We start from the raw sequence: 27,679 nt of genomic DNA, 5'->3' as shown, positions 1-27,679 counted from the left end.
AAAATTAGTTAATTTAGTTGGGAATTAGAGTATGGTAAATAAAAAAGAGGAAAACGGTTTGGACATTAGAGTAAGCAGTAAATACTTATCTCTCTGTTGCAAATAGTGACGATGTAAGAAAGAAACATCTGTCATGGATGTGCGTCAAAAGCAGATAAGCATCATTAAATACCTGGTAAAGTGCCTTGAGAATGGTGGTGACCACGTAGAAAAATAAATTGTGGAGCACAAAAGGTCGCTCGTCTTAATATTGTCACTCCCGTCTTTGAAGCTCTCCATGTTTTTGAGTAAAAAAAAAAAAAAAAGTGTGTGTGGGGGGGGGGGGGGTACTTTTGGAACGATCCTCGTATCCATTTCCAAAATTTTTTTTTTACGTTATACTAACTTGATTTGAATTTTAAAAACGTTCACAATGTCATAATATAAAAAAAATAATAATAAACAATTTGGTGCATATTCAGATTGGCGCTTATAGTAATATACAAAAATGAAGAACAACTTATATTTTGTACCTACTTGTCAAGGAATAAAGATTGTATATTCCAAAAATAACAAAAATTGATCAAGTATTTTTTAAAAATTAACGAAAAACAAATTTGCCGGTTTTTACTGATAAATGACAGACGAGGCCATGTATGAAGTAATCCGGGGTTATTTTGACAGTTTGCACGTGCATTAAAATTGTATACCTTTGTCTACAGATTGGTTGATTTCATTTTTTCATCCTCATCGAAACAGAGTAAAATTTGATTTTCTTAAAAAAAAACAAAAAACGACCCCCCCCCCAAAAAAAAACCCTACTTGATCAAATTACGTGATTGTTGGAATTCTTTATCTTCGCCCCGTACATTTCTGTATTTTCTTTAATTTTACATGTCGCCACAGTGCCAATTTGAATAAGCACCGACAATTTTACTTGTTTAAATCGCATTTTGAAAATCATTTTCAAAAGACTTTAATCCGCTTAATAAAACAAAAATACACCGAATAAAAATTATTTTAAAGAAAGCATATATTCAGAGTAAACGAAAAATAAAGTATCGTTTTTAATTAATTAATTTATTTATTTTACATATTCAGAGAAGATGGTTACGATTGATTGGTTAATTAATGTTCCTATTTACTTTGCCTTGCCACGGGACAGAGTTAGACACCAGGGTCGTTTTTTAACGTGGAGAAAAGGAACTGTAATATATTGGACAGGATTATCTCCCTTGCACTTCAATGAACTACGGATTATCTCCCTTGCACTTCAATGAACTACCGCTAGAGGGCGCGACAGTCTTGAAATCTGCTCTTTTTGTAAATAAAAGGACCGGGAGACGATCTTTCCCTACGAGACGTACCGTCTGCCGATCTATCTATAATGTTATTTTGTCTTGTGCATTTTTATTCATTATGCATTGTTAATGTTGATATACATCAATTGGCGACGAAGAACGAATAATGCGGAGGAGTAACAAGACAATTTAAAATTAAAAGCGAACACCCACAACAAATCGAACGAGGAAAAGTTGCCGAGTAGCGGATAAAAATGGCTTTATTAGGCACCATTGGAGAATGGAATAGTGCGGAAGAAGAATGGTCGCACTATATTGAGAGAGTAAAGTTTTTTTTTTACTGCCAATGATGTGTTGAATGAAGGTAAGAAACGTGCTATATTTTTGTCGGTTATTGGGGCAAAAAATTATGCTATTCTCAGGGGTTTAGCCGAAAACAGGCCAGAGCAGAAAACATTTGAAGAACTATGTATTCTGATGGAGAGGCACATCAGGCCGGCCTCCAATGAGATACATGAACGTTTCTTATTCAACACGAGAGACAAACAAGAAGGTGAGTCCATTAGTGAATATGTGGCCACACTGAGAAAAATGTCGGAACATTGCAACTTTGAAGAAAAAGTAAATGAACACATACGTGATCGTTTGGTTGTGGGGGTGAAAGATGAGAAGATACAGGAGCGCTTGCTGGGCGAAAGAATGCTAACTTTGCACAAGGCCATTGAAATAGCAGTGTCTATGGAATCGGCAAGGAAATATTCCAAGTTGATGTTGGGAGCACAGACGAGTGGAAGTGAAACGTCCGTACACAGGTTACCATTAAAACGAGAGTTTTATTGTTGTGGAAGCACTGGCCACCAAGCGGACAAGTGCCAGTTTAAAAACAAGGAATGTTTTAAATGCAGGCGAATAGGGCATACTCGTCGGAAGTGTAGGCAAGAAGAGAGCAGGCCTCCTAACTCCGCAAAACGAGGTAAGGAAAGCAGGATGGTGAACAATGTGGAGGAAAGTTGTTGTGAAGAAATGGAAATAAATATGGAAAGGCTAGACTTGCACACAGTTGCTAACCTTCGGACACCACCAGTATTAGTGGAACTGCTAATTAATCAAGAGAAAGTGGTCATGGAAGTAGACACTGGAGCTGCATGCACAGTAATGAGCCTAGAAAAATTCAATAAAATTGGCCAAGTTCGTGATCTAAAGGAAAGCCATGTCAAGTTGAGAACGTACACTGGTGAATTAGTGAAACCACATGGGACCACAGACGTGGAAGTAATCCAGGAAGGGTTAAAGCATCGACTACCTTTGCTGGTGGTGAAAGGTAATGTACCGACACTTCTTGGCCGCAACTGGTTGAATAAGGTAAAGCTGGATTGGAGAAGCATGTTTCCTTTATACCAGGAAGATTCCCCTTCGAGGTCGGAAAGGCTTTTAAAAGAATTTGATTCGCTGTTCAGTGAAGAAATGGGGTGTTTAAAGGATTTTAAGGTCAAAATACCCATTGATAAAACGGTGAGTCCCAAATTTTGTCGGGCAAGACCAGTACCTTATGCCATAAAAGCGGATGTGGAAAAGGAGCTAGATCGCCTGGAAAACCAGGGAATTTACAAAAGAGTGGAATACTCTAGGTGGGCTGCCCCCATTGTACCGGTTGCCAAAAATAATAATGAAGGCATCCGGATCTGTGGAGATTACAAACAAACAGTAAACCGGGCATCACCATGTGAGTATTACCCTCTTCCTCGGACAGAAGATATATTTGCTACTTTGAAAGGGGGTCAAAAATTTAGCAAGCTCGACTTGAGCCATGCCTATCAGCAGCTGGAATTGGATGCAGAAACCCAGGAACTGCTAACAGTAAACACTCACCAAGGATTATACCAGCCCACCAGACTACAATTTGGGGTACACAGTGCTACAGGGATTTTTCAAAGGGAGATGGACAAAAGATTGAAGAACATTCCTTTTTGCAAGGTGCGTGTGGATGACATCCTTGTTTCAGGTAGTGATGACAGTAGTCATCTGAAGAATTTATACAGTGTATTTGCTGCTTTAGATAAGGCCGGATTAAAATTAAAGAGAAGTAAGTGCAAGTTTCTCCTTCCTGAAGTGACATATCTGGGTTTCAGAATTAGTAAGGAAGGCATAGTGCCTCTTCCAGACAAAGTAGCCGCCATGACAGAGGCACCTCGACCGCAAAACATCACAGAATTAAGAGCCTATCTAGGGGCACTTAACTATTATCATAGTCATTTGCCAAACTTATAAACTATACTTGAACTGCTTCACAACTTAATGAGGAAGGGTGCTCCCTGGGTATGGGGTGCTGGACAAACCAGGGCTTTTGAAGAAACAAAGAAAATGCTGTGTTCTGCACCTCTTTTAACTCATTTTGATCCATCTAGACCGATTCTGGTGCAAGTAGATGCTTCTCCCTATGGACTGGGAGCTGTAATGGCTCACAAAATGGAAGGGAGAAACCAGTATGCTATGTATCACGAACGCTGTCTGAGGCAGAACGGAATTATGCGCACATTGAGAAGGAGGGGCTGGCCCTAGTCTTTGCGGTGAAAAAGTTGCACCAATATCTGTATGGGAATAATTTTACGTTGTTCACTGACCACAAACCGTTATTGGGGTTGTTTGCTGAAAACAAGCCGATCCCTTCTCTTGCTGCTGCCAGAGTTCAACGCTGGGCCATATTTCTGGCTGCCTATAATTACAGGTTGGAGTATCGTGCTGGGTCCCTTAATGGAAATGCAGATTGCCTCAGTCGTCTTCCAATCAGTGTGCAGGAGCAAGATGTCACACCTAATTCTAACAGGATACACATGATGAACTTGGTTGATGCTCCAGTGACTGTGGCGGCAGTAAGATTGGAGACAAGAAGAGACCCTACTTTGAGTCGGGTGTACGAATACATCCTGAATGGCTGGAGTAGGTGTATTCCAGACACGGCAATGAAGCCCTACTTCAACAAACGGACAGAGTTGACATGTGAAGATGGTACCGTTTTATGGGGGAGTAGAGTAGTAATTCCGGCTATACTCAGAACAAAAGTGTTGCAGCAATTACATCAGACACACATAGGGATCGTGCGAATGAAGGCCCTTGCTCGCAGCTATGTGTGGTGGCCAAATCTTGATGCAGATATTGAGAGAGCCGGTAAAGCTTGTGGAACCTGCATACATTATCAAAGCAACCCCGGCAAGGCTCCCATTCATTGCTGGGAATATCCAAGTTCACCATGGGAGAGAGTCCACTTAGATTATGCGGGTCCATTTTTGGGGCACATGTTTTTGATAGTAGTGGATGCTCATTCAAAGTGGACTGAAGTTTGCATTACAAAATCATCTTCTGCTATGACCACAATTGAAAAATTGAGAGGGATCTTCGCAACTCATGGACTACCGGTATTAATTGTGAGTGACAACGGTCCCTGTTTTACAAGTGAAGAATTCAAAGCATTCATGAATGCTAATGGAATTCGGCACATTTTCACAGCTCCTTACCATCCTTCCTCGAATGGACTAACAGAACGCAGTGTACGCACCTTCAAGGAAGCGCTTAAAAGGATGAATACAGACGGAAAGGCAACACTTGAAACCAAGGTGAACCGATTTTTATTCACTTATAGGATAACTCCAAACTCATCAACTGGGGTTTCTCCTGCCGAGCTGATGTTCAAACGGCAGTTACGAACAGCGTTTCATTTGGCAAAGCCAGACACGTACAAGGCTATGGATGTAAAAAATAAAATGGAAAGGGGGAGCAAGGTAATGGTGCCGCTCCGTGAATTTAAAGTAGCCGATCCTGTGCTTGTGCGTAACTATGGATCTACTCAGCGATGGATTGAAGATACCATTACCAGACAGTTGGGAGCAGTGAATTTTGAAGTGGAAACCGGTAGAGGACTAGTAAGGAGGCATGTGGACCAGCTTGTGAAACTCTCATCACCAGTAGCAGTGGAACTTACGCCTGAGATACAAGCAGATAATGCTGCAAAGAATCTTGAGAGTTTCGGCACACCTGAAGTTTCCAGCACACCCAACAGTCCTGAAGAAAGTTTAATACCTGAGAGCAGGCATATGGAAGAGGTTGCAGAGACTCCAGCAGTGGTAGAAAAATCGGCATCACCACCCTCTCGCAAGTCAGGACGTATTCGGAGACCACCAAAAAAATTTGAAGACTATGTTCATGATCCAGAGTAAGATTGAAGGGATGTAATATATTGGACAGGATTATCTCCCTTGCACTTCAATGAACTACGGATTATCTCCCTTGCACTTCAATGAACTACCGCTAGAGGGCGCGACAGTCTTGAAATCTGCTCTTTTTGTAAATAAAAGGACTGGGAGACGATCTTTCCCTACGAGACGTACCGTCTGCCGATCTATCTATAATGTTATTTTGTCTTGTGCATTTTTATTCATTATGCATTGTTAATGTTGATATACATCAGGAACAAAAATGAAAATTGTCTCAGTCGTGAAGGATTTCTCCTCCACTGACAGAAAACAAGAAATTGAAGTGCAGCATCTGAAGAACAGATACTACACTTTGATCTTGTAGTGATCGGTGCTGCCGATTTGTTTGCTATTTTAGAGTTTAGCTTAAGTGCATTTAACTTTGAATTTATTTTTGTTAATTTAGACTGGATTATCTCCCTTGTTATCTATCGAATTTTTTATTATAAAAGTTATTTTCCTCTTTATGATTAAATTTAACGTTACAACATGTTCTTTAATTAAAATCTGGGTTTTTTTAATGTCTCTTTTACAAAGTAAACAAATAGGTGCTTCTACACTTTATCGCCGATACTGGGAACGCCATTAATTTCGCGCACTTGTTAAAATTCTAAGGGAGAAATCAGTAGTTTAAACTATGGCCGAAGTTAGAAATAAATAACAAAAAAATAAAACTAGATAAACTTCCGGAAAGAACTATGAAAAAAAGTAAACAAAGTGAAAGAGAACATATATCCATAATTGTTTAATTGAAAATTTTTCGATTTAATTAATGAAAATGGGAAAGTTTTTCATTTAATTTTAAGTTACTTTATTCTTTCCGGAAACAATCGTTCTGGTTCTCCAGTTTAATTTTTTTGTTTTTTTTTTTTTGTTATTTATTTCATGTTTCGGCCATAGATTAAAATACTGATTTCTCCCTTGGATTTTTAATGGCAGGTGCGCGAAATAAAATGGCGTCTCCAGTTTCGGCGATAAAGTGTAGAAGTATCAACAAATAAGACGAAGAAAATACATGAAAGTAAGAAGATTTTTTTCCCCCAAAATGAATGAAATAGATTTTCTTTCGTCTTCATATGTGTAATGAAAGAGTGCTGAGTGACCAACGAGAACAGAATAAGGCAAAGGGTGGAGTAACTGCTCAAGTGGGCTTTATTGAACTAAATCCTCACATGAGGAGTCCATGAGAGAAGCGTGCGTACTACGAGGAGACTCTCGAAAAAGGAGGAAAGGGTAAAGGGAGGGGGCCTGTACAGGAAGTAGGGAGATAATCAACGGATGCTGATGGGAGAGTTCATCTGATTTCACCACAATATGTTTTCCAACGTAAGATGTTCGAAGTAATATTTTAATGAAAAATACACTTGATATATAATAACTTATTTTTTTATCGTGATAATTAACGTTAAATTCCTTTTAGTATCACGTATGGTATAGGAAAGAAAATAACCTATATTTTTAATATATCTTACTGTTTTTTTCACTAGTAACGCCGATGAAAGCAGCCAATCCCAGCATTTTTTTTAATTCACTAATTTAAAATGATTTTTTCCCCCATTTCATAATACTGGAGTGGTTTTTAAAACCAACACAAAGTCAAGTATCTGCAGAATGTCTTCTTGGTTCCTCCTCTTCTCTTTTCTCTCTCCCAACAATCGAACACAGCATATAATAACAAAACTCTAAAGCACGTCTGACAGCACTGACTTCTGCCAACAGTCTGCCCCTCCTCTTAACAACACAGGCTTTTTATATCGCAAAATCGTTCACCTCTATTTGCATATTCTTCTAACTCACGTGATCACTACTCTATAAATAAGAGTCTTGACCATTTCTTTTCTTTCTTTTTATTTATTTTTGGTGACCGACCCGCACGTGGTCTATCCAGGTAAGTCACGCATTTCTCCACACTCCCCCCTGATCTCATGATCACAAACAGGACATGCGGGCAATCGTCGTTGGCGGGTACTCCTTCGAAGAAGCACTTCCTCATTGCTGTTTTCTTCATTACCACCATCATTACTACCAGTCTGTTCCATTATCCCGTCTCGTGGTTCCATAGGCGGTGTCTCACAATCAGGGCAGGGGGGCAGTATCCGTCTTTGTCGGGTACTTCTCCGAAGAATCGGAGGCGTCATCTCCTCGGTATGCTCCATCATCCCTTCTCGCTGGGTTTCGCAATCACGGGGGGTGGGCAGTATTCGTCTCTGTCGAGTATTTCGATGAGGCATTACTTCCTTGTGTCCATCGCTCTCCTCACTATTGTCATTAGTATGTCCCATCATTCCCTCATCTGGTTCTGTTGGTGGTGTTTCTATGCTCAACTGAAGGGGCAGTAAGTGATCAGGATCATCTCTGAACGGTGTGTGATCCTCCTCATCGTCCTCAGAATCAGAAGAGGTATAACAAGGGCGGATATCTTTTACGTGACGTGGTATGCCACCAATCAACATGGTCTGAGGACTTATGATTTCATCTATTTTTCCCCGGAAAAATTTCGTAGTGCACCCAGCATTTGGGGGTTTTATCCAAACAAGGTCTCCCACCTGATATGGTGTATTGACAACACTCACCACTGATGGTATGGCATCAACTCCTTTCACACGCTGTTCATATTGGTAAATCCCATTGGCTGGTGCAGTTGCTGGTGTTGCATTGTCCTTGGGTGTTATATTATACCAGTACACAGCTTCTGGAATAGAGCACTGCGTCCTGGCTGCAATTCTTTTGATGGTGCGGTGACACCGTTCTGCTATACCATTACCCTCGGGATAATATGCACACCGATAATGCATTTTAATCCCCCATTCGTGCACGAATTTCTGAAATTCTTGACATCGAAATGTGGCGGCATTATCAGTCAGAATTTCAATCGGGGCACCACGTTCAAAAAAGACGGCTCTCAACTGTTGTATAATGCTGGCTGCATCCTGTCGTGTCAACAGGCGCCATATTGTGAAACGCGTCGGGCCACAATCCGTCATGGTCAAAAAATGTTTGCCCCCATAATGTGTTATGTCCATCCCTACTCGCTGCCAGTTGCCCTCCACCTCGAGCTTCCCTTTTTGCCATTGGGATGGTGCCGGATCAATTCTCTGACACTCTTCACACGAACGTATGGCTGCTTTCACTGATGCTTTTGTAGTTGCAGGGCATACTCTTCGGACAAAATATGCAGTCCTCTGAATTCCAGGATGTCCAATCTGCTGGTGTATCATACGGATCTGGTCAGGTGTTAATTGATCCGTTACAGTCGCGCATGTTTGTTGTTGAAGATCGGATCCCTGCCTCATTGCATCGATCCACCTCTTTGGTACTCGAGTCAAGCTATCAGCCAAATTCTGCATCGACGAGACTAACGTAATGTCTACCTGCAAGCTGTATTCGTCAACTAGACGCTTAATTATTGCTAGTCTCCTTCGTACTAGCATTTCACTTGCAGCTCTAGTCGTAACTCGAGCCTTTCCAGTCAAGGTGTCGGTTAACCAATGGTAAACACACAATGAGTCAGTGTGGAGATGCACAACATTAGTCTGCCATTGCAATGCGAGATTAAGACCTTTTAACGTGGCATCAAGTTCTGCCAAATTTATATGTTGGGCATCATTTTTCGGACGAAGCCAGCATGCATCTTCCACAACAACACCTAGTTGCTCCAACACGACACCTGTAGCCAACGAACTTGCGTCAACCCATGCATTTAGTTCGTTTCCAGACACTTGCCACTCACCCCGGGCAGGGTCATTCCTATGCACTCTGGACAACATTTCAGCCATCATTTGTTGGAGAGAATCATCATCCGCAACATCGTCCCATCCTTTTGTTACTGTAGTCACTCGTCTTTTCACCACTCCTGTTGCCGATCGGAGCCATCCACAGACAGGTAGATGTCCTACCAATTTACCACAGATAGAAAACACAGTACGTCTTGTTAATACATTGGGTAACTTTGGAAGTGGGCTCCCTCGTTTCCATCGCAACGTGTTGCCCTCCTCCCAGACCTCGAGGCCTAGCACGGGCACTCCATCCTTTAGGCGCTTAGGGTCTTTGCTTATTAACCCAAACGCTTTCAGTTTTATTCGAACTGCATCCGCAGACATTATGTCCTCATTAACATAGATGTCATCTATGTAGGCTGAAGCAGCTTTTGCTGTGGTCTCATCCTGCATCAAAACAGTTTTAATAATGGTTGTCATAATCAAGGGTGCTACGTTTAGGCCAAAACCCAAACGTGTCAAACAATATAGTTTTCCCTTGAGTAGTACTGTCTGAAACGGCCATAATGACTCATGGACACGTATCTGCAGGTAGGCCCTCTTTAGATCCAGAAGTGCTACATTGCTCCCTTTTTGACGCCACTCTCTCAGTTTAGCAGCGCACACATCTGCGTTTCCGGTAAACGCATCAACATGCCGATTCAACTCTCGGTAATCCATTACGGGACGAATTTTTTCTTTGGTAGGTTGTTCAACAGCCATGAGCGGAATTAATCCCTTGGGTGGTCCCAGACGTTCCTGTGGGTATGGTATTAACCAACCGTTGTCAATCCACATCTGAAGTTCTTCTTCATATGCGGCCCTATTCTTGGTAGAAACTGCATACTCTGGAATCGTGTTGCACAGCCGATCTGGTTCCTGGCCCATGGCCCATTTCCACTTTGCAGTCCACACCCTTTCGTTGTCATCAAATGTAGCACAGAAGTCCTTTTCTTCAATCGACATGGCTGCACAGACGTCTTTCCCTTCTCCAAGCCTGATACCTCTAGCTGCTGTGATTGTAACGCCTCCTAGTGCTTGTATTGCATCAATTCCAAGCAACATGTCGTAGCCAAGGGGTTTCTCCTGCATCACCAGAACGTCAACTTTAGCTGTGTCACCCTTCTCAGTGCAGATTGTGACTGTCCCTTCACCACAACATACCCGTGATAAGCCATTGATGGTCATAACGCCAACTGGGTTCCTCCGCCACACCGGACAGCAATGGGCACTAACTATAGACCGGGAACACCCCGTGTCTATAAGTGCTGAACACTGCACATCATCAAGTTTAACGCTAATGACAGGCAATCCTGTGTTTATTGGTTGGCAGGGGGCAAGGGTAGCGATAGTACCTTGCCCCCAACTTCGTTTCCCGAACAGTTGCGAGATATGTGCCCAAACTTATTGCAGCGATAGCATTGCACTGGTCTCTTTGATTGTGGATATACACCTCTCCTATCACTCCGGCACTCTTTAGCAAAATGATTGGCCTCCCCACATTTATAGCACACTGGGGTGGCATGCTTATTACTATCTGGAAGAGAGTCCACATTGCCTCCATGTCGAAAACGAGCTGCTGCTGCAATTGGTTCCTGTTCCTTACAGATGTTTCGAGCTCGGGCCAATAACTCATCAGTTGACAATTCATCGATTCTTGATGATGCCCGCAACAGTTTACTGACCTCCTCGGGTAGGCCTACCAAAAAAGCACAGCTTAATATTTTATCGTTGACCCCACCAAACGGTACAGATAATTTTCGCAGGTCGGCTAGGTACACGTCGACTGTTTCCTTGGGTTGAAGTGTCCGGCTCGTGAACTGTTGCCACGCAACAAATGGATCTGTACCAAACGCTGTATACAGGCTCTGCTTGATTTCATCCCAGTCTGGTTCATCCCCGAGTTGTTGGTAGACTGCATAGGCCCCTCCGGTTAGCCTCAAAGGGATAACTGTGGCTGGTTCTTTAATTTTGCACAGTTTACAGATTTTCTCTGCCTTTTCAATCCATTCAACGACAGCCGGTCCAGTGGTAGATCCGTCGAACTCGGGTATTAAGCGAATGTCGAATCTGTCCATTGTTAGTAACCGCACACCAAGCGCCGAGATAGCTTAAAACCAACACAAAGTCAAGTATCTGCAGAATGTCTTCTTGGTTCCTCCTCTTCTCTTTTCTCTCTCCCAACTTTCGAACACAGCATATAATAACAAAACTCTAAAGCACGTCTGACAGCACTGACTTCTGCCAACAGTCTGCCCCTCCTCTTAACAACACAGGCTTTTTATATCGCAAAATCGTTCACCTCTATTTGCATATTCTTCTAACTCACGTGATCACTACTCTATAAATAAGAGTCTTGACCATTTCTTTTCTTTCTTTTTATTTATTTTTGGTGACCGACCCGCACGTGGTCTATCCAGGTAAGTCACGCATTTCTCCACAGTTTTAACGCCGACACATTCTGCATGTCATGATCTTTGAGAAAATACATTTTTGGCACTACTGCATAGGGCTTTTCTAATGAATTATCACTTCGAAAAAAAAAAAACATAAAAAAACACGTTTACGAGTATGTGCGCTTGTATCAAAAGAGCGAATCAAAGGAGAGATAACTTCAAGAGACAATTTGGATCACTGAGAACGTACGCAATTTATTAGACGAACGAATACAAGAATATTCGACCGAGCATTTTTTAAAAAATAAATTAATTAGTTACTTTCATAACTTTATCCTTAATAATTTAAAACTGTGAGAACTTGGAATTGTTAAATTTGCCGAGAGTGAATAGGAGGGGAAGTAAGACACTTTCCTGTATGGACGGCGTTGGACCGTTTTTCTGTATATTTACAAAAAAATAAATAAATAAAATAAAACTAGCTCCCGGATTTTATGCATTATATAACCACGGTCTCGTCAAATCTCGCTGAACGAGAGGTTAGGTGTATAAATATGCTACACCGTGATCTCTCGTTGGTAGTTAATGTTTGTTTTTCAAACAGAACCTACGTGTGTCTTTGTTACCGTTACAAGAAAAGATTGCGTGTAAGCAACGACGCCATTTCGTTGCAGGCCTTAACGTCTTTTCTCCCCCCCCCCCTTACTCGTCGGTAAGATAATTCTCATAACACATTTTGTCAGTTTTATATTAAAATGTTCCTATTTACAATGCCTCCCCACGGGACAGAGTTAGACACCAGGGTCGTTTTTTAATGTGGAGAAAAGGAACAAAAATAAAAATTATCTCAGTCGTGAAATATTTCTCCTCCACTAACAGAGAACAAGAAATTGAAGTGTAGCATCTGAAGAACAGATACTACACTTTGATCTTGACCCAAAGGCCAGGCGATCGCAAAAGTTTTATATTAAAATGTTGCTTATTTAAAATTGCACTTATTAAAAAAAAAAAAGCAAAAATAAAAATTTTATTTTTACACCCCTAACACGAAACTGCGAATAAAATATAAAAAAAAACTCGTAATTTCTCTTTTAAAAGTGGGTTGTTTATTTTCTTTATGGATTATACTTTCAAAATAAACTAATAAAGTTGTTTTAAAAGTTATAGAAATATATATATATATATATATATATATATATATATATATATATATATATATATATATATTTTAAACAGTAATGAAATTAATTGAATTTTACGAGCTCAGTATTTTTCCATTTTTAAACTTTAAAAATCTATCAAAATTTTTCTATTAATTCAATTTTTACGACATTTTCAAGGTCAATGTGAAATGTTATGCTCTTTTCAATAAACCGAATATAATATTTTAGACAAACGTTTTTTTTAACCCCCCCCCGTTTTCAAGTGTCTATTAAAAAATAAATAATTAATTTACTCACCAAAGTTTTATATATCACAAATTGAAAATAAAAGATCAATAAATAATATATTCATATTAAAAAAAAGTAGTGTTTTTTAGAAATTTACCTGTAAAGTCCGAAGTTTAAAACCTTTTTTTTTTTTTTTAAAAAAACACGTTTGTTTTTGTTTTTGTTTTTTTAATGAAACCTTGGTCCTTGCTCCTTTAATCGAAAAAAAAAAATAGGGCTTGAATTACATTTTTCGAGGAGTTATAAGCTTGGAAAGACGGGGTGGAATTATTCAATATTTTTCACGAAATTTCTGACACACCTATGTAATCGTTATTTGAAGAGTTTATTTTTGGTGTACACGGAAAATTCAGTATACAAAAGTGTATGTACAAAATAATCTGGCACAATTTGAAAAAGTTGGGTTCAATTATTCAGTTCAATTATATAAATTGACTTTTCTTTTTCAGTAGTGGGAAACTAGTAAAAAAGCGTTAAAATTTTTTTTTTCACGAATAAATTTTGAAGTTTCACATTGGATACATTTGATAGACACTTCCCAAAGTGGAGTTTCAGAGCCAGCGTTTTCTAAAGGGTTATCTAATGGTGAACCTCAGAAATTATTGATGAGTGACAGAAAGCAAAAGTTATTTCATTTGCCTGCACATTCACAAAGTGCTGAAAGGACAGTAAAATTCACATCTGAAGCCTGCCAATTAATGGACTTGAAGCAAGATATAGACATATAATTGCTAAAATTTTATGCTGTGAAATGAGACCTTTTGTTTTGCTTCAAAGGGTTCTTAAAGGAAGAATTTTGACATAGAACAAAAATAACTATATTTGCTACTTTTCAATTGTTTTGTGTTTTTACAGAAACAGATAGAACTCCCCAGAGGTAAACAATATGTGTGGCATTTTATGTTAGAACTTTTTTTCAAACAAAATTAAAACTTTTCTTTTTTTCATTGATAAAAGAAAATTTTTATTCTTATTTACTATCTTTTACAGTTATAGTGCAATAAAGTAAAATTCAGCATTTCAGAAATTTCAGGTGGGTAGCAATTGTAATTTTTTTCAATATTTAGCATATCAGTTATGTAGTTTATTTAAATTAATAAACACTCCTTGTTAGAACTGAAACTGGAAAATAATAAATAATTTCACATAAATCTTTCAAAAACAAGGATTTTCTCTCATATCAAAGTAAGCAATCTTTAAAATCAAATACTTGTCTAAAGGCTGATGTTAAGAAACCTAGTTTTTTTTTTATATTTGTACTCCCCATATGTTTGTACAACTTTGTGTACTGGAACATTTTACACTTTCAAACAAAGTTGAAAATCCACCTATCCTAATATATAAGAGCCATTCTGTCATGTAATGTAGATTGTTTTTTATTCAGTTTCATTTTCTGCAGGACTCTTGGATTCTCCTAAGGGTATATATAAAACGAATATAGTTTATTAGCATAATATTCTAAAAACAAATACTAAAGTAGGTAATATAGTGAAAAATAAATGAATAACACACTTAGCACATAAACTCAGACACCCTCACACAAAAATATAAATAAATTCTATTTGAGAGATGTAATTAATCACGGCAACATAGCTCCAAGCTACAATTTCCAGTCCACACAGTTTTCAAAAGATTTGAAACACCTGCCATTTTACAAAGAAGACTTTCCTTGAAAAATATTATGGAATAGTTACACACATTAGACCATTGTTTAGAAGTTTGATTTTCAAAGTAAGATTTATTATAGATAAAAAAAATTAATAAATATATATTTATAGAATATCATTTGCTTTGGCCTTCATTTCTCAACACCAACAACTTTCCATTTTCTTTTTTTAATCTTCATTACTTATTTCTCTCCTCTATATAAATAAAACAGTAGATTTATGTATGTGTATGTCTGTATGAAAAGTTTTTACTGATAAACTCTTAAACTACTTGTGACATAGCACTGAAATTAACAGTAAATAGTAACCAGAAATCAAGGATGGTTCATAACGAGTAACATCATTGTTTGAATGAATGAATAATGCATACAGAAATATGTCAGCAAATTGAAATGCAAAATGTTAATTTCAACTTGCTGACATATTTCTATTACTTTTGTGCAGGCAAATTCATTCATAGCTTGGAGTGGATTAATTTAAATTTTTTTTCTAATCCATTTGGCAATAGCTCGAATGGTAGAGAATGCATTAAATGATTTGATTCCGATTCTAGCTGATGGTACCCACGTCATTTAATTTTAACTTTTGAAATCAGTACTACATGTTAGGTACAAAATAATATTCAATAGAGAATTGGCTCTATAATAATAAATATACAAAATCTGCATACATATTTTACAACCAGAAAAGGCCGTGCGCCTACAACCAGTTAATAATAAAGGAGTATAGACACAGAACCATTTCAATTTATTCAGTAATATAAAAGTGTTTTATTTAATAAATCGACAGTCATTTTTTTGTCTATATTTTATTATATAAATAGTTAATAAGTGAAATCATTTTCATTTTAATGTTGATAAAAAGTAAAATTTCCTAACCTAGAATACCAAAAAGACTATGTAAAATGACCTTTTTGTTGTTTTCCTTCCTAATTACTAAAATTTGACTACAGGGTGAACAGAAAGTCCTTGGACCAATTCAAAAGTGGTTTATTAAAAGAAAATTACAAAAATATAAATTAAATATGAATGAAAATTATAAGTTAGGAAACCAAGAATAAATTCAAATTATTTATTTTCAATGTGATGTCCCTTTTTTTTTTTTTTTACACAGTGATCACCACTTATCAAGGCCCGGAAGCCACTCAGGGATAAGGGTTATTGCAAGTACATTACGTTAGTGTAGAGATTTGATGAAGTGTTTACTTAAGGGGGCGGTTCATTAGGAATTTGTTAACATTGGACTTGAACACATCCAAGTTGTAGTCCGGTGGGAAGCAGGCAGACGGAAGAGAGTTCCACAGGCATGCAGTTCTAAGAAAGAAGCTTTGTTCATGGAATCCGTGTTTTGATTTAGGCACAGATATAGAGTGGGGGAAATTTTTCACAGTGGATTCATCTAGACAGGTGTTTTTCGTGAAAGATTGGCGAGGGGGGACCAGAGATTGGAGTTCAGACGAGCACCTGCCATGAAAATAACGATAAAACAAGGATAGGCTCGCAACGTCTCTTCTGTGGGAGAGAGGTTGCAGGGTAGAGAAAAGGGCATCCCCCACTAAGCCACAAAGTCTATTTTGTACTCTGTCAAGGCAGAATAGGCTATTTTTAGCAGCTCCTGCCCAGATATAGCAACAGAATTCCATCCTTGGACGTACTTGGCTTTTATATAGATAGAGAATTGCATCAGTAGTTTAGACGTTCAATTCTCTGTCTGAAGTTACCAACCGAGGCATGCAGCGTTTCCTGAGGTATTTTAGCCCATTCACTCAGAAGAGATGTCTTCAAAGCATCAACACTTGGATGAGCAACAGAACAGACCTTTGCCTCCAACAAAGACCACACCGAAAAATCCATGGGATTCAAATCAGGCAATGCAGGAGGCCACATCTCCTTACTCCAGAATCTTGGAAAATGACGTTGGCACCAGTCCTGAGTTTTTCTGGAGGTGTGGGATGGTGCTCCATCTTGTTGGAAGGTGAAAGGCTGATCTTTGAAGTGTTTCTTCATCTCTTCAAATGCTGGAACCAAAATATCGTTAATGTAGCGATCTGTGTTGATCTTAACCCCCTGCTCCACGAAAATCAGAGGCGACTTCCAAGATTTGGAGACTGCAGAGGGAAGACTGCTTTTGTCGGTGGAAAACTATTCTCACAGAGTCATCAATGTCTGCTGAAGATTTTGCGTAAACTCTGTCGTTCTGATTGTTAACAGTCGCTTCAATTGTGAAATGTTTTTCATCAGAAAAAACGATCTCTCGCTCTGCCATGCCAGCCTTCAGTTCTCCAAGAAGAAGCTTTGCTCTTTCAAGTCTCTTGTGCTTTTAGGCAGGTGTGAGGTACTGTCTCTTTCTCATCTTGTAGGGGGACAACTGGAGATCGTTTTTTACGATGGTTCTTATCGAGGTCACGATCACATTCATGTCTTTATCCATTTGTCTTGCAGATCTCTTCGGGTTCCTCCTTACCCTCTCTCGGACAGCTTTAATCACCTTCTTTGTTCGAGCAGTGCGAGGTCTTCCACTCCTAGGACGGTCTTCAGATGTACCAAGTTCCTTAAATCTGTTCACAACATGGTACACGGTGGATTTAGCCACTTTCAAGGGCTTAATAATCTCTGAGTTTGTTCTTCCCACGCAATGAAGCTGAATTATGGCCTATCATTTGCTCATTTTTCTGAAAGTTTAAACAAAATTATTTTAATATTTTTGTTGAAAATAATTAGATCAATAGTTAGACTAAATACTTACTTTATTCGAAAAGAGAAAAAGTGATTTTAACAATATTTAATTTTAAAACTAAAAATGGTCCAAGGACTTTCTGTTCACCCTGTATGTTCATATATATATAATCGGCATGTACTGTTTAATCTTATATATTTGTCTATGCATATACTTATTTATATACAAAAACATATTTGATAAAATAGTAAAGACAGGTTGTCTGTAGATTTTCCGTTTGATCCTTTTGAGTTGTGAAATTATTGTCTGATTTTTAGGGATCGAACTTATAACAGTTTCATAGTACATCTGGTTTTGTCTAGAACTATCAGCGGAGTCTGGATATCAAATTAAAACTAAGCTTTGAGATATTTTTATGAGATTTGGTGAAAGCATTAAAATTAGCATTAAATCAAAATGATTTTAATGCTTACGAAATTAACTTTATTAATTGCTGCCTTTTCATATTTGTATATAAGGCATTTTAATGTTCCAATCTGGTTGAATCTAAAATATTCTTTTTAATTTTGAAAAAGTCATTAATGTTTAGATTTTATTTGCTGCTTCATTGTGCTGGCCTCATCTATGTGCAGAATTGCCAGTCTTGAAAGAGTTGCAACGGTCAAATCTGTGTGTGTATATATGTATATATATATATATATATATATATATATATATATATTGCTGCAAACATAATCTACTGAAAAAAATTAAAATCGTACAGAAGGTTTATCTAATGTAAAATTCTAGTAAAGGTGAAAGAATTGCTGGTAATAAACTTTTAAACTTGTTATAATAAATGATGAGTTTTATTGTTCATATGATTGATAGGAAATACGTATTGTGTATCAAGTTTGTAAAACGTGTTTATCTATTTTGTAATTATTATGCATTTAATTCCAGTAAAATAGTGTTATGTATAGATGTTTCTAAATTGGGAGATTTGACTTCTTAGTATTTTGATCAAAATTCTTAATATAATTTCAAATATTGCGCTTATAATATGTCATTATAGGCAGTTAAATAAACGATTCTATTGAACATTATTAGCAAATACTTCAAGTTTAATATATGCTTATTAACTAAAGAATATGGAAGTGGATAACAAAATTTTATGAAAAAAAAGAATTTAATAAATTGCCTTATAACAGAAAAGCGGTGTTAAATATGTGCCTTTTGTATTTAAGTTAAAATTAAAAATGACAACAATATTTCATGAAATTAAAATATTTTATGTCATATATTTACTTCCATCTATCCATATTTTAACATAACATAACATTGATAAATAGTTCATTAATAATTAGCCAACTACAAAACAACAACAACAATAATAATAATAATAACAACCAATTTACCTTAAATATGAGGAAAAATAATATTCCAGAAATGACTGCTGATGAAAATTAGATTTTCTCCAACAAAACAAATTGTGTAAATTATGTACTCACAATTATATTTTTTGTTCGTGTATAGGCTATTAAACATTTTATTTTATATTAAACATTTTCATTGACTGTAAAACGTTTCATTTTGGCTATTCTCTATTTTGTATTGTCTCCTCTTATCAACATTAAATCAATTTTGTACACGACGTTAACTCGTTCTGATCACTCAATTGCACTCATTTGCATTAGCTGATACTACTATTTATGTATTGTAATCATAGAAAATCGTAGAGCATAGCAGGTTTATGCCAATGCTAATGACCAAAATATAATCTGAGCAAAAAAGAGAAGCAGAACTTTGAAATTAAGTTATTACAAATTGACTGCTATTACATTCATTATTACCACATATTTCTAATGTATCATGTCCTTTGTTACTAACTCCTAAAGACATGAAGCATGAAACTTTATTCATTTATATTGATTCTCATTCAAATTTTACAATGACAATTTCAGTTTCATTTGCTGTGCTAAACTATAAAAGAAAAATCTTTCAATGAAAATTTTGATAATTATGTGTGGTACTCAATAATACAATTAGGTTGTTTTTAATAATCTGGTTAATTAAAAATGATTTAAGAAAATCTGAATAGAATTGTGAAATTACTTTTGTTTTAATAAATTTATGTTAGTACATTTATTACTACCAAATGATGTTTTAATGCATTTATAAATTGCAGCTTCTCTTTGTAATGTTGTTTATCTTTTCTTTTTTTTACTTTTGTCTGAGATATTTTTCAAATTTTACTTTAACCGGTTTATAGTTATGAAAGTTATAAACTTACAACTACAATCAAATCAACACAAAAGAATTACTGATTATGCATTCCTGTATCATTATTTCTTGTAGTCGTCTATCCCAAAGAAACTTGTTTTTATTTAGTCTTTGAAATCAAATTATGTTTAATGTTAAAGCTAAAGATTAATCCTTACTTTTTTCTCTGTACATAAATAATAAACTGAATATCACTATTCAGAAGGAATAATCCATATCTATTTTCATTTTCAGATATGGAAGCCAGTCAAATACTTTTAATGAAAAGTTATTTTTAAAAGCAAACCATCAGATGCAAAGTGCAAATTGCACTTATAAAATTATGGGATGTCAACCGTAATATTAATTTTGACTAAACATCAGTTTTTTAAAAAATGTCTCACAATATAAACATTGCAAAAATGCAATGTCATGTCCTGTTTACTATCTTTTGGAAATTTGCAAATAGACATTTATGAATTTCCATTTACAAAGACTAATTAAACAATATTAACTAGCAAATCTTTGTATTCCAAAATATGACAATGATTAATTACGAGAAAATCTAAGTTTAAATGTAAACATGAATCGACAGAAACTGAATAAAACTCATTTTTGTTCAATGTGTAACTCATCATTCCCAACAACTTTGCAGCTGGAGATACACATTCGTAATCACACTGGGGAGAAGCCTTTTTGTTGTGATGTATGTGATGCTTCATTTATTGTTTTAGATGCTTTAAAACAACATGTGCGATCTCACCATGTACAGAATCTTTATTGTGAAGTGTGTGGCATGGCATTTAGATACAAGTCTGAGTTAACAAGACATATGCGATCTCACACTGGCGAAAAACCCTATCCTTGTGACGCATGTGGCTCTTGTTTTAAGGAAAAATCCGATTTAGCGGCGCATGCGCGAATTCACAGTGGAGAAAAACCTTATTTTTGTGAAATATGTAATTTGTCATTCAATCAAAAATCTATTTTAATCCAACACAAGCGAACACACACTCGAGAGAAAGCTTTTTCCTGTCAAGTGTGTGGCACATCATTTGCACAAAGATCCACTTTAAAGTTACATATGCGAATTCACACTGGGGAAAAACCTTATTCTTGTGAAATTTGTGGCACTTCATTTGCACAACGATCAACGTTAAAGGTTCACATGCGAATACACACTGGAGAGAAACCATATTCTTGTGAAGTATGTGGTGCATCATTCACTCAGAGATCTACATTAAAGGGACACATTCGGATTCATATTGGGGTATCTGAAGTGGCCGGCTCCTTATTTTCATGCAAATCAAAGTTGACAACACATATACAAATTCAAACTGGAGAGAAACAACATTCCTGTAAAACATGTGGTTCATCATTCAATCAAAAATCTGTTTTAATCAAACATATACGAACCCACATAGGGAAAAAACCTTTTTCTTGTCAAGTGTGTGGCTCATCATTCACACGAAAATATAATTTAATGGTGCACTTGCGAATTCACAGTGGAGAGAAGGCCTATTCTTGTCAAGTGTGTGATTTATCGTATATGAACAAGTCTGATTTAAATAAACACATGAAAATCCACATTGTAAGACCTAAAAAATGATTTAAAAAGTACATAGTCTCTGAAAGAAATACACATTATACCGGTTGATAGGAGCAATTGGCTGAATAAAAAAAACCTTAAATACTTAGAAACAATCCTTGGAAGACCAAGCTGGCACGAAATACAGATAGCAACCATAAAGGGAGCAACGTTTATTCTTAATAGAGCCCTCGGATATAAATCCAAATATTAATTAAATCAAGTGTTAGCTCCAGGAGGAGTTAGCTCCTTTGATCTTTTGAAACTAACTGAAATAAATTAGAAAAAAAAGAAGAATGGGAAACTTCCATTTAATGAGGAAAGACTCATTATAGCCAGACAAGATCAGGATTCCTCACAAATTTATTAAAAAATGGCTGACATACAATCAACTAACTAGTGAAGGTTTTTACAATTAGCAATTGAGAGCCGTATCACCTAATGTTTGGATACCAAATTCTATTAGCAGATAGTATTTACACTGCCTGCCATAACAAAGTATGTAAATACCGCCATTAGAAGATTTGTGGAGAGATGCAGCTTGACAAGTCGTTGAACGTCTGAGAACATGAAGCATCAGTGGTAACAGCAAACAGAAAGGTGACAGTGTTCTATGACAAAAATACAGGCGAGAAGATACATAAAAGACAAGGCCATCAAATCACATTGTAATATTGAACAAGCCTGAAAGAACTGTGCTCAAAATTGATATCACAGTTTCAACGCTAAAAGATAACAAAATATCAGGACCTATGTATTTGTGATTGTAGCAAATGGCCTAATGAAAAAGAATCTTTAGAAATATATATAAGCAATCCCTGGAAAACCGAGCTGTTGCAAAATACAAATAACAGTCATAAAAGGAACAACATCCATAAAAAGCCCTCTGATATAAATGTAAATTGTAATGGAATCGAATGTTAGTTCCTAACTGAAGTAAAATAAAAAAAAGGATGAAAAATTATCTGCAATGATTGTGAAATTGAAAATAAAAAGACTGGATGACTTGTAGCATAGTGTATAATGTATGTGATAAAATTCAGTTGTAAGTTAAACTCTTCTGGAAGGTAAAGGTTCAATTTTCAGTGAGCAATACTCAAAATATATTTGCAAATTACTTAGGACTTCCAACAAGTCAACGAGGTCATGCTGCCCCTATGGATTAAATTAAGGGTTCTGCGGTAAATTCTGTGCAGAGATGGACAGAAAAATTGCTGAATTTGACAAGATATACTTGAAGAAGGTCAGAGAGTGCATTGAGTGAAACATTCTGAAAATAACTTAAAATGAGAATAGTAGTCCGAAGAATACAAATAATAAAACACCAACACCAAGAAAGGACAGTAAAAAACTCCATTACAAATTGGCTAAATATTTAGAACAAGATTGTTTCACAGATGATATAAAAATGCAAAATAAGTCCGGCACAGAAATAGACAGAAGAAAAAGCTGCTAGACATCCATCCATTATAGAAAACTGTCCAAATGGATCAATCAACAACATGCCAAATATTTTCTTGAAGAATGACTACAGGAAAATATAGATAAGGAAGGTTCTTTAAGATCAGAATGGAGAGTAATGGCTTCCAAAGATAAGGCTTGATCAATGCTTTTAAGAAGATGAGTAGTTTCAATAATAGCACAAGTGAAGCTTCTCACAGGGAAATGTAGGGAGGGTGAGCCACTTGGCATCCAGCTGTAAGGTTCTAGTGGATTATAGTTATTATATAACGAAACACAGTGGAGTGTGTAAATATAATCACTGCACCATTTGTAGAAAATTTAATATTCAATATAAGAGATCGTGGGAACATATATCAGAAAAGAAATGTTATAAATAAATCATACATCGTCGACTATGACTATAGCTATATACATAGAAAACAAAGCTAGTAAACCTGATATAGTGATGCAAGACAAAAGAGGGAAAGTAGTAACCCTATTTGGAGTTAGTGTCTCTAATGATGTTGACTTAAAGGGAACTAATAGGAAAAAGATAATTAAATATCAAGGACGACATGAGTATAAGCTCTCCATTATACCTTTAAAAATTGAAGTGACCCAATTCATGACAACCAATTTAAAAAACTACTTGGTAAATATACTCAGTGAACCAAGTGCAAGACATAAAAATACTTGCGCTGAAAGGGACAATTAAACTCCTAAAAGGAGAATTCTGTTTGAGTCTCTGAAATAGCAGTTGAATGTCTGGCATCTTTAAGGATACCCCATCCCCAAAACAAAGGTAAGATTATTTTTAAAACTTAGAAACTCTATTCTTGTGGTGTACATGACTCATCATTTATGAGTTCAGTTAATTTAAAGGCACATGCGATATTGGAAAAATAATTACAATCAGTCAACTATTAATACCTGTTATTTTCTATAATTTTTATTTTATAGACTGGTCATAATGTTACATTAATAGGCTTCAGTTAACAGCTCTTAATTGGGTACTCCACCAGAATAGATTAATTCTCATCCTTGAATCCTGTAAGAGTAAGATATTGCAAAAACGATATACTATAAAATAGTTGACTGGTCAATTAGGTAGAGAAAAATTGATGCTCTTTACTAACCTAATGCTTCGTAGGTATCGGAGAAATTTACTTAAACACTCAAATACGTACCTATTTACCTATGCATGCAAACTCATGTTAAGAGATGGCCATTATAGAATATATAGATTGGACGATCTGTAGAGACATATTTGAAAAGTCACAGTATATTTAGGAGCATTAATCTTTTCCTAAAGAATTAAATGGAAAGTTGATAATATTCTATTAAGACATACAAGTTGGCAGATACATAAAAAAAGCAATAAATCCGGATATTATCATTAGGAATAGGAGTAATTTATTATTCATGTAAATTTCATGGATTATTATCTTCTGAATAGAATTGAGTGATAAATTCAGAAAATACCAGAACCTCAAAGATGATTTGAAAGCGTCAGGTTTTGAAAGAAATGCTGATTGTACTGATAAACTAATATAATCAAACATCTAAAAAAATACCTAGGTTGAAACCCCTTTTAAAACGAACTATATCAAAGGGCTAGTAACATATCTAAAATGGGCAACATGAATCCTAAACAGTCTCCTCATATACAAATACAATATGAAGAAAATAAGGTTTTTGCCCAGGAAAGAGTCTCGTATTAGAACTAATTGAACAAAAAGAAATATTATTCTCGTGCTTGTTGTGAATCATCATTCCCAAAAGAAGATGCATACGAACTTACACATTCTAGAAGCAACTAGATTCATGAAAAGAATTTCAAAAACTACTTGGCAAATATACTTTTATATATATTTGTTAACCAAGTGCAAGAGAAATACAAATAATTGCACTCAAAGGAATGGCTAAAATCTTAAAAAGATCTCTGTGTTGGAGTGACTGAAATAATGACTGTCGGGCATACTGTAGAATCCCCCATCTCTAGCAAAAACAAAATGATAAAATTAAAATAGGAAATAATTGCACTTAAAGGAATGGCTAGAATCTTAAAAACAACTCTCGGTTATAATATACCTAGATTGAATAAAATTATAAGAAAATTGCAAAAGAAAAAGAGTGAATAATCTATTAGATACCCTCTTAAGTGTCTCTGGTCTCTCTGTACAAGAGTTTGTCAGATCCACCTGACGTGAGGATACTTCACTCAACAAAAAACCCTGACAAAATATTCGAAATAGCATAGTATTTGTAGTCCAAATAAGATCCCTCTAGGTATCTCTACACACTGGTCCATGCGAGGAACGGTGCATCTTCAAGTGATTTTTTTTACCTATTAACAGTATTTAGTAAGGCATCCCACCAGACTAAATCGATATTTGTCCCGGAATTTGGTAAAACCCAGAGACGACAAGAGGGATACAATATAACATAATGAACTGGTTAACAGGAAAAATGAAATTCTGTATGACAATGTTTTTCATTTCTTTACTCATTCAACATTAAAAAAAAGAGAACTGCAAATAACTATGTATCTCCTATAGCAACGAAGTGTTTTCTAGAGAAAAGCCTTACACTTGATTTATGATACTTTACACGTAAATAAAATTTTTAAAGATTTACCTCATTCTACTGATGATTATGTAAAAAATCTACCTAAATCACACACACACACACACACACACACACACCCCAAACATATACAGAGGCATATATATCGCCCCTTCTTTGGTCTGATAAAGTGGTCCCTTTGAATTGGGATTCTGCTAGAACATGTAGAGGAAGACGGGGTAAGTTGAGCTAATTTTCCATTTTGGCTGTTCAGAACCCAAACGACTAATTATTTTGCAAAGATGAGCGTATTTTTTTCAATTCTTTTATTTGGGAACATTGTGAAACAAGTTGCAGTCTTCTGCTAGTACACCTAAACCGACCATGAGCTTTACAAAAATGCATATTAAATGGCTCAAGTTGCCCCGACTATGGGGCAAGTTGATCCAACCTCTGGGGTAAGTTGTGCCACACAGGGATAAGTTGTGCCACGCAAAAATGTGTTGCAAATGAAGAAAGAACAAGCCCAAAATTGTTGCTGTGGTTATAAAACAAATTACAATCATGAAGTAGAAATGTTAATTACAGCGAATGAACAAGCACAAAATTTGAAACATGTATCTGAAAGTAAGTTAATGAAGTTGCCACTGTGACAAGTCACAGCTGAACACGAGCTGGCCAGAACAACAGACAGAACTGCCGACACTATTTGGCTGTGGCAGGTTGTAAACATCTTTGTAATGTACGTAGGTACACAGGGGACGATAACAGGGGGAACACCGGAAAAAAAGGGGGCGGTGAAAAAAGAGACAGCATGTAGATACTTGCGGTCGGTTCTCGGCTGAATAAAGTCTTAAAACAAACTCGGCATTTGCGTTCTCAGTGAGAAACACCACACGGCGACGAGGATGAGATCATTTCTCATAAAGGGGAAAGTTATTTAAACTTTTTCTTCGAAAAACATCGCGTTTAATAGAAATTAAATAGCGACATATTTCTACCTGCACACACGCATTTTAAAAACATGACGTCTTATGGTAAAATCGACGAATTCTCGCCGAGTGGAGGTGATTGGGACACATACTCAGAAAGATTGGAGTATTATTTCGAGGCTAACGGAATACAAGATCCAGGAAAGAAAAAGGCCGTCCTTCTTTCTGTTTGTGGTAGTGAAACATTTTCTCTGCTGAAGGATCTCGTTACGCCGCACAGCCTAAGAGACAAAAGTTATGAGGAACTCTCGCTCTCGTTAAAAGAGCACTGCAACCCAACACCGTCCGTAATTGTTGAGCGATTCAACTTTTACATGTGCCGCTAACAACCAGGTCAGTCCATTTTGGATTTTATTGCTCATTTAAAAACAATTACAAAGTTTTGTGAGTTTGGAAATACGATAGAAGATATGTTGAGAGATTTGCTCGTCGTTGGATTGATGGATGACCGAATCCGTCGGCGACTGCTTTCCGAGAGGAAACTAACATTTCCTTATGCCCGACAGATAGCTCTTGCCATGGAAAGTGCAGACAGGAATGTTAGTGACATGGCAGCCTGTTCAACGTCCAATTTTACAATACAGACGAAAGTCAACCAGTCTACGATGTTTCCCATAAGCATTGTCGTAGTCTTCAAACACAACTTCTTTCACACTGTGCACAATATGTCAAGCAAACTACATCATCATCCTTTATTTTATTTTAAACAGTCATGTACTAACAGGAATACTTACAGACGCACAAGATGTGGTATATTTAATTTATCAATATAGAGATTATTTCCCTCGTTGATTTTATACTGAATTATTTCTTTTATTGGCGTTAACTTTATTCATTCCTTTAATTGGAAAAGAACCTCTGGTGAAAACTACACTATAATAGCGAAATTCGAAGTTTGAAAATAGTGGTTTCAATCCTACCCAAAGCAGACCAGAGAATTAGTTGGCCAAAACGTACTGAGACAACAAAAACTATGGAAGGCAGTAATTATTAGGGCTATAACAACAACATATTCTTTTCATTGTTTTGACTCTCGCGTATATATCCGACACAGACACAGTTAATCAACCGAGAACCACATCACTCTATATAAAAGCATATAAGATATCAACTGATACACACCCGAGGGTCAAAACAATGAGAAGAATATGCTGTTGTCTTAATCCTAGTAATTACTGCAGATACAGTTATGATACTCAGCATTCCTATCCCATCGCGGTTAACCACCTGAAGAAGGCCAAAAGATTAGTTGGCCGAAACGTGGTGAACCAACAACTATGAAGATGAGAATAACAGTCCACAAATAAATAAACCATAAACGTTCCTTGTTTTTTACACATTTTAACTCTCATATTTTTCTTGGGGGGGGGCGGGAGGG

The 27,679-nt window shown here is 36.5% G+C and overlaps 1 protein-coding gene across 3 annotated transcripts in view; it reads left to right on the top strand.

Annotated features, from left to right (window-relative positions):
* LOC145242739 (uncharacterized) overlaps positions 1–27,343 on the top strand; it is a 56,195-nt gene extending 28,852 nt beyond the window's left edge. The window contains exons 2-4 of one of the 3 annotated variants that reach the window (XM_080105882.1): positions 6,467–6,548; positions 14,120–14,162; positions 19,969–27,343. In XM_080105882.1, coding sequence (XP_079962008.1) covers positions 20,297–21,322 — 1,026 coding nt within the window. In that variant the 5' untranslated portion in view covers positions 6,467–6,548; positions 14,120–14,162; positions 19,969–20,296 and the 3' untranslated portion in view covers positions 21,323–27,343. The remainder of the gene's footprint in view (positions 1–6,466; positions 6,549–14,119; positions 14,163–19,968) is intronic. The other 2 variants (XM_080105881.1, XM_080105883.1) reach the window with 2 other exon arrangements.
* The last annotated feature ends 336 nt before the right edge of the window (positions 27,344–27,679 follow it).

Source organism: Euprymna scolopes, chromosome 21 (assembly GCF_053919585.1).
Source record: "Euprymna scolopes isolate OS-2025 chromosome 21, ASM5391958v1, whole genome shotgun sequence".
In the NCBI taxonomy this organism is placed as follows: Eukaryota; Metazoa; Mollusca; class Cephalopoda; order Sepiida; family Sepiolidae; genus Euprymna; species Euprymna scolopes.
The sequence above is the reverse complement of the archived record's forward strand: the minus strand, read 5'-3'. Positions and strand labels throughout refer to the sequence as shown.